Below are 8782 nucleotides of genomic sequence, written 5' to 3'. Positions count from 1 at the left end.
AGGAAATCGGAATTTGTTAATAGGATGTAATAACCAATTAGGAAATTTTACTTATCCCTGTACCCCCGAATATCCCCAGGCAGTTGAGTTGCCCCACACATCTACATGTGAACATGTCGAGTATCTCAGCAAGCAGAAACTTTGATGAACTCGAATTTAAATTTCAAATTGCTCCGAATAAATTTGCAATGTAATACCCTTTCTTGTCTTACAACTTTTTTTTACGTTTTATTTCTTTTGAGCTATCTGGGAGTGCTTTTTGGTTGCGCTGTGAGGCTTCATTAACCTTCTTTAACTAGGTGATGGAACTTTTCACTTAAGGGGATTCCGTTTTACTTACCTAAAGCCTAGTTTAATTTATGAAATTGGGTTTCACTTAAACCCTTCCTGGATTTTAATAACTTAGTAGAATAATTTAAGGAGACGAATAAAACTTCGCAATATCTACATCATCCATTTGTGAAAACAGGTAGCATGATTCTGATATTCTCTATTTTTTTGTAAACAGCCCTATACATTTTGTATCTGCAGTTTTACAATTGAAACGGAAAAGAAAAGTACCTATGGCGTCAGCAGAATTGGTATGAATTAACTATCAGTGCTAATAGATACTAGTTAGCGCACGCGCTGATCCAGTTAAGATAATAATATGTATATAAGATCCTGTATCGCCACCGTAGGTTAGGAGTGTATTACTGCAATATCACAACTGTAACGGCAGTAGTTAAATACGGTTTAAATTTGACTTAGTTTATCCCCAAAGGTACCTACGTTGTACTCTAACCGCGCAAGGTATCTTGCCGCGCCATGCATGATATTAAACTGAGTAGGTTTTCGTCAAGGAATATTATTATCTCATTCCTATCCTTATGAATCGAGGATTGAAGTTTGTCTGCGTATTTAGGCCCATCCTATGTAAATGGGATAAAGGCACAAGAATACAGCATACCGGATGTGGAATCACTAAGTCTAGGCACGTTAAACTACAAACGTAGCTTCAACGCGCGATCAATTATACCCTAGTGGCTAGTGGCTAGTGGCTAACAAAGGGGTGTCAAATCAACGCCTAACGAGTAGTAATATAATCTAACTAAGTTATACACAGCATAGAGCGGCTTCGACATTGAGGGTCGGATCGAATGGAACGTGAAATTAATAGCACTTGATGTAATTACTGGGGGTTCTGAATTAAATAACCAACCATTAGCCTCTATGGATAGGTCCGCCAAAGATTATATTGAATGAGGAGACACAGAGGCAAGCTGGATGCCAGTGACAAGGCTTCCGTGTGTCATTTGGGATAAGCAGAATATGTGTAAGAAAGCCAACAAAAACATTTTAGTCTAGTTTTAAACAAATATGCATTCCCTAGATATTTTTAAAGCCAATTACCTAGTTAAAAACAATTGCATGTTTTTCTTCTCACACCAAATAAATTATGAAACAAAAAAACATTTATTTGAAGCATAAACTAGATGGCTAAATGCTTAAAAATAAAAATAGCAATTCTTTTAGGGAGCCTCCATAAATTTTACTCCTGGCTAATTATAAGTCTCCAAACTTTTTTATTTCATATCTTTCATGCCATAAAAACATTTACAGCTTGTGTATTGGATGGACATTTTACTGATACCTGGATTATATGTATAATCTGTAGGCAACTTTGCCCTCGTGCGGCTTGAAAGCGCATGAAACGAATAAAACATACTTCATAAATAAACTGTTACTCTCGTTGTAATACAATAATAAATATACCTACACCGCTTTTTTGTTAAATTCCGTTAATTTCAGTGTATAGCTAAAAGTACGTTTATAATATGTAAAATGGCATACCTAAATAATTTTCGTAATTTATGAATTGTATTGGACGTACAAAATCATTAAACGCCGCATACTTATAGCGTTGTTACGTTGTTCTACTTACAAGTAGTATGGTTTGGCTTCATACTGTTACCCTAGGTAAATTTAAGTAGTAATGTATTTTTTACAAAAATGTGAAACCATTTATTCCGAAAAATCCTTAAATGCTGCGCGATATTTTGTCACTCGAATTTCCACCGTAGAGATGCAAGCATGGCCTTTGTGTCGCAAATTGAATCATAACGCGAGGTATATAGAGGGTAGGTGGCTATAATAAATTAGGTCCTACCTCCCTTTTACGCGTTCGTGACGTGCTCTTTGTAATATAATTCCATTCCCCTAATTATCGTTCCAAATTCCCTCGATTAGGAAACAATATGGCATCTCCGCCGCTGTGAAATTACGTGGCGTGAGTAAAAGTTACCTACTTGACGACTGAAATATTTAATTTTAGAATGAATTTCCTCTTTAACATAGGCATCATCTTACTTAATTTGATATCTTAGTAGATAAAAGTTTATTTATGCCTGTTATCCTCGAATATCTTTGTACATATTCGAGGTTTGAATTTAAACTTATCTGAGGCACCAAACTCAAAACCAAAATGATTCATTTTGGATCTCACGAAGTAAAATTGTGGAGTGAATCAAATGTTGTGACTGCACTGACGTAGCTGCACAATAGTAACGAGGTTCAAAGAAAAAAAATTACAACATTATTGGAAAGCAAAATGTCGTAACTTCCCTGTAGATAAGCTCTGCTTCCCTGAAGTAAATAAAACTTATATTAAGAAAACAAAGAAACTATTAACAAGAAGAATAACGATATAAAATTAGTAAGCTGCCATATCAAAGAAAGTACTTATATAACACGCAAGAAGTACTAATTGTTTAGCAGTAAATGAAACTTTCCGGTCGAAGGTATTGCTGGATTGTCCAGAACTTAGCTTTATTACTGATTAGTGGAGTCCACTTAGTTGAGCACGGATAATCTCATCCAGATGTGCCACTTTTATTTCTGAAACAAAAGATAAGTAAGGTGTTCATTTTATTGACAATGTGGGCACAATAGCTTCAGACTGAGATATATGGGAGCCAGGAACTAATTAAAAAGGCCAAACACGTTGTTCGTATTCAAAGATGTATTTCGAAGAGAGTTACAAAACTACCACCAAAACATGACATTAAAATATTTATGAAATCTTAACCTACCCGCGAGTTCACTGACCCAAGTCAGCTGTGATACATGTCTATGTATGTAATATACATGTACATATATCACACCCTACCACTTAACTAAAACTACATAGTGTACGGTCGTCGCCCATCCACCAATATAGCAAGTACTTAAGGATCCTGTGAAAAACTTCTCCTCCAGGCCAGGTGAATTGAATCCTTAAATAAATGCTAATAAGACTGACATGGAAAAGCCGTTTCCACTATGCATACGACAAGTACACAAGTAGGTATACCATAATAAATACAACTTCCTTAAATATAGTTATTTATCAAGTACAAACCAGTTTTCTTCTTTCTTTTTTTTTTACTAATTCTATGATTACAAATAAGTACTTAATATAATACGGGATTACCATATCTTTCTACGGGCACTGGCACACGTTTAGGTATCGGGGCGGGTGGTACAGCGGTGGGCTCCGGTGGCGCACACGGCTCCGAGTTCTCCTGGTTATTATTATCGTCATCGACCGCCGCTGGGCACGCCGTTATAGCTAAGCGTGAGTTATTACGTAACTGATCTATATGCCTTTTAATAATTTGACCGTCTTCCCTTTGCACCAAATAATTACGTGAACCCAATTGTTCCGTGATCGTACCGCTAACCCATTTCTCCCCCTTGCTATAATTCCTAGCCCAAACATTATCACCTACACTACACGACCTCGAGACGCCCCCCGCGTTTTCGCGCTGTTGGAGCTGCGCGGCGCGCGCACACTCGTGCGCCCTGGCGCCGGCATCGGCGCGCAGCAGGTCCAGTCGTGTGCGCAGACCTCTTCGCTGCAGCAACCTCGCCGGCGACTCCCCCGTGCTACTGTGAATAGAATTCCTATACGCTAGTAAATATGACTGGAGCGCAGCGTCCATGTCTTGCCTATCCCGTAACGCCTTCAAAATGGTTTTTTTGACTAGCTTTACTGCACCCTCTGCTGCTCCGTTTGAAGATGGATGATACACCGGAGAGAAGGTTTGTTTTATGCCATTAAATTGCATGAACTGAGTGAGTTCTCCGCTCGTGAACGGCGGGCCATTGTCCGATACCACAACTTTTGGTAGCCCGAAACGAGCAAATATCTCCCTTAAAACTCTGATGACGTCATCTGCCGTCGTCCTCGTCATTTGTTTTACTTCGATCCACTTGGACGATGAATCCACGACCACTAAATAGGTCATGCCGTTTAAGGGACCTAGGAAATCCATATGCACCCTACTCCAAACTTCTTCGAGATATGGCCAAGCTTGGGGTGTAGATTTGGCTGGGGCCGGTGCTTCCAAAGCGCATGTGGTGCATTCCCGACACGTTTTCTCGATTTCAGCATCGATGCCGGGCCACCAAACATAGCTCCGGGCAAGACTTTTCATCTTGACAACTCCAAAGTGGCCTATATGTAGCTCACGCAGAACGTCATATCTTAATGTCCTGGGTATCACCATTCTGTAGCCCCACATGATACATCCTGCTTCTGAGTACAGTTCGTGACGCCTTACCCAATACGGCTGCAGCTCTGGATCGTCGCACTTTGCTGGCCAACCTGACTGCAAATACATAACCACTTTTCTCAGTAGATCATCTGTTTTTAAATTGGTTCTGACTTGATCACTAGTAATTGGTAAGAAATCCTGCACGAATTGTACATATGTTACCTCTGTCCTGTCCGCTGCCTGCTTCCCCACTGGTAACCTGGACAATGCGTCAGCTCCATTTTTGTCCGTAGGCACGTATTCTATGTCATACTGGTAACCCGATAAACTTACCGCCCATCTTTGTAGTCTGCTTGCGGCCATCGCTGGAATACCTCCCTTATCTCCGAATATGGAAACCAACGGCTTATGATCGGTCCTTAGCAAAAACCTTCGGCCGTACAGGTACTGATGGAATTTTTTTATACCAAACACAATTCCCAAGGCTTCTCTTTGAATCTGAGAATAATTTACCTCCGCCGCATTGAGCACTCTGGACGCGTACGCAACAGGCCTTTCCGTTCCATCTGGCATCTGGTGAGAAATCACAGCCCCGACGCCGCTCGAACTCGCATCCGTAGTCAAACATAACGGAAGTTCAGGGTCATAGTGCGCCAAAACCGAACTGGAAATCAAACAACGCTTGACGGCATTAAACGCTTCCGAACACTCCTTGGTCCAAATAAACGACGCGCCTTTCCTTAATAACTTGTACAATGGTGTTAACGTCATACTTATATTCTTAACAAATTTCCCATAGTACATAATCATTCCTATGAATGAGCGAAGCTCGGTTACATTGGCCGGTATCGCCATGTCCTTAATGACTTTAATCTTTTCCGGACACGTGTGAACCCCTTGTTTACTAATGCGAAACCCTAAATAAGTCACCGATTCCGCGAAGAATGAGCATTTTTCTTTCTTTACTTTCAATCCAAATTTCTCGAGGCGTCCTAGCACTTGATGTAATGTACGCAAATGATCCTCCCTGTCTACGCCCGTTATAATTACGTCATCAAGAAACACGCCTACTCGCGGTAAGTCTGCAAAAAGTTGTTCCAGTTTCCTTTGAAATATCCCCGGACTCGATGATAGCCCATAGATTAGCCTATTATACATATACAAGCCCTTATGCGTGTTGATTACGGTATAAGGTTTTGATGCCTCGTCCAACTCGAATTGTGCATAAGCTTGAGACAAATCAATTTTTGAAAACGTTTCCCCCCCGTGTAATTTGACAAGCAGGTCCTCAACTCTAGGCAAGGGAAAACGGTCAATTTCTAAACATCTGTTCAGTGTTAATTTATAATCGCCACAAATGCGAATACCTCCATCACGCTTGACTACCGGTACTATCGGCGTGGCCCAGTCTGACGTCTCAACCGGCGTGATAATGCCGTCCCGCTGCAGCTGGTCCAGCGCGCGCTCCACCGGCGCGCGCATCGCGTACGCCAGCGGCCGCGCGCGCATGTACACCGGCGCGGCGCCCGAGCGCACGCGCAGCGCCACCGGGCCGCCCGTGTACCGCCCGAGCCCGTCCGCGAATACATCCTTATACCTAGAAATCAATGAATCCATAGTAAGTTCACATTTGGTATCGATTTTATTACAACTAAATTGCTCCAAACCCATTGTCAATTCGTACAGCCATTGTCTACCTAACAATGGGTTTTTGCCCCCATCTATAACAAATAAATCTAAAGATATCTCTTTGTTTTTATATTTAACAATTGGAGTAATTTTACCGAATGGGCGAAAACCTCCTCCCGCGTAATAGTTGAGTAATACATTAGGTGTTAAAATAGGTAAATGTTTAAATAATTTTTGATAGCATTCTAGACTTATACATGAAATGGCACTACCGGTGTCAACTTCCATTTCTAAACATATTCCGTTAACGTCCAATGTCATCATAAACGGTTACAGATAAAGCGTTAAATGGTACCTCGTTCAACAACTCCTCCTCATCCTCCTCATTTGCATCCAACGCATGCACCCTCGCTCCGGTTTGTAGTCGGGGACACATCTTCTTTAGATGACCTTGTTGCATGCATACGCGACAAGAATAAATGCGGAATTTGCAAGTCGCCGCATCATGACTGCCGCCACAAGCACGACACTGGCCCTGATCGCGACCGCGCGGCGCTCCTGCCGCTCCCGCCACGGGCGCCGGCTTCGCCTGCGCGCGTCCGCCCCATGCCTGCGACGCCGCCTTGCTGCGCCCCGCTGCCTGGTTTGCCCCGTTAGCCCTCCAGGGCCCCGACGAGCCCTGTGTTCTGGCCCCGCTGGCCGATGCGTATAGCACTTCCACGACCTCTTTACCAGTGCCGCGCGTCCTACTATCGACTGCCGCTGCGTCTTTCTCTGCGGCCTCCATGGCAACCGCCAACTTCCAGGCCTTGGCGAATGTCAACCCGTCTTCTACGAACAACCTCTGCCTAATAGTATCGTCCGCTATGCCGCACACGAATTGATCCCGCAGATTATTTTCCAATTCAGTCTTAAAGTCACAATATTTAGTCAACTTCTTTAAATCCGCGACATAGACAGCCAACGACTCGCCTTTTTTTTGTATTCGTTGACGAAATTTGTAACGTTCCGCCATTATGCTCCTTTTAGGCTGTAAATGATTAGTCATCAGTTCTTTTAACACTTCAAATTTCTTTGTTGACGGTTTGTCCGGCGTACACAATGTCACTAGTAACTCGTAACTTGCACTGCCCATCACTGTAATTAACGTAGGGACTTTCAATTCCTCCGTTACGGTATTCACGATGAAATATTGTTCTAACCTATCCACATACAACGTCCAATCGTCCGCGCTTGGATCAAACGGTTGTAACACTTGTAACTTTCCAATCGACATTATAACACTGTTTTTTCACTGCCGCACGCTTAATTGTCCGAATTCGTCGCCAAATGAGATATATGGGAGCCAGGAACTAATTAAAAAGGCCAAACACGTTGTTCGTATTCAAAGATGTATTTCGAAGAGAGTTACAAAACTACCACCAAAACATGACATTAAAATATTTATGAAATCTTAACCTACCCGCGAGTTCACTGACCCAAGTCAGCTGTGATACATGTCTATGTATGTAATATACATGTACATATATCACACAGACCAGCTATCATGGTCGCATTTTTATCACCTGTCATGCTATGCATCACTTTCGCACTTACATATTTGTTAGAATGTGACAGCCATGGTGACAAGTGATAAAGAGCCGGCCATCTTAGCCCTACAGGTGTCGTCGGCGTCTAACTTTCCAGCGGCTAGGCACGCCGAGCGTTTCCATTACATACTATCGGAAAAGGGAGCAGAAATTTTATCACTGAAAATATTTAAAAAGCGAAATACATTAAAAAAAAAGAAAAGTAAAAAGCACTAGTGCGCAAAAACGAACTTTTCGAACGCTAAACAGCCACGTAAAGTACGATTTTTTCACCACCTGCATTAAAAATGAATTTGCAAGTAGCAGTGATGCAACGTTTACATTACACTAGGACTTAACGGGTACCGCATCGTTCCAAAGCTCTGAGACTATACGGTTACTGCATCTACTTCCGACATAGCTCTAACTAACGTTGCGCTCACGGCTATTTGGTCACATTTATAGGTTGGGATTGGGACCTAAACTTTTAAGTCTTAATAGTGCTCTTCCTTTTATTGCCACTTGTCACATTTTTCATACGTATATCAGGTACGATCGGCTACGTTTCAACATTTTCATAAAGAGTTCCTTATTAGGCCGGTTAGCAATCTAGTCTATCATCAGATGTTTAGTAGAATTGTCTCCCCCAACAAGGTGTAAGGTAAATGTACTAGTGCTCGACATGCTAATGCCCAATAGATGACACCCTGCTGTCACCTCTATTGACAATGACTTAAGTTTCAAGATGGCATGTACTGGTACCACGTCGAGCACCTGTACGTTTACCTTAATTTGAAGTTCTTTCGTAGCATAGTCGTAGCGACGTAGATAGCAGCGTAATTGCGTTTAAAAGCGAAACTTTTGCAACTATGAAAATTGTTGCCAGAATTGAGTTTAACTCCCATCGTTTACTTAAAGCTCGGAGTGTTGACTAACTCTCTATTTAGTTTATGGCTGCGAAATGGGATAGCTGATAAAATGTAGCGGGCAAAATTATAGATGGGCAGGTCAAAAACTAAGAACGACAGGACCAACTTTAACGTAGCACCGTATCCCACAGAGTCTTGC

The 8782-nt window shown here is 41.9% G+C and overlaps 1 protein-coding gene across 1 annotated transcript; it reads right to left on the bottom strand.

Moving 5' to 3' along the window:
* Positions 1–6450: 6450 nt before the first annotated feature.
* On the bottom strand, positions 6451–7422 carry LOC134650762 (uncharacterized). Its single transcript, XM_063505697.1, has one exon. The coding sequence runs from the start codon at positions 7420–7422 to the stop codon at positions 6451–6453; it is 972 nt and encodes a 323-aa protein (XP_063361767.1).
* Positions 7423–8782: the final 1360 nt, after the last annotated feature.

Source organism: Cydia amplana, chromosome 9, assembly GCF_948474715.1.
Source record: "Cydia amplana chromosome 9, ilCydAmpl1.1, whole genome shotgun sequence".
In the NCBI taxonomy this organism is placed as follows: Eukaryota; Metazoa; Arthropoda; class Insecta; order Lepidoptera; family Tortricidae; genus Cydia; species Cydia amplana.
The sequence above is the reverse complement of the archived record's forward strand: the minus strand, read 5'-3'. Positions and strand labels throughout refer to the sequence as shown.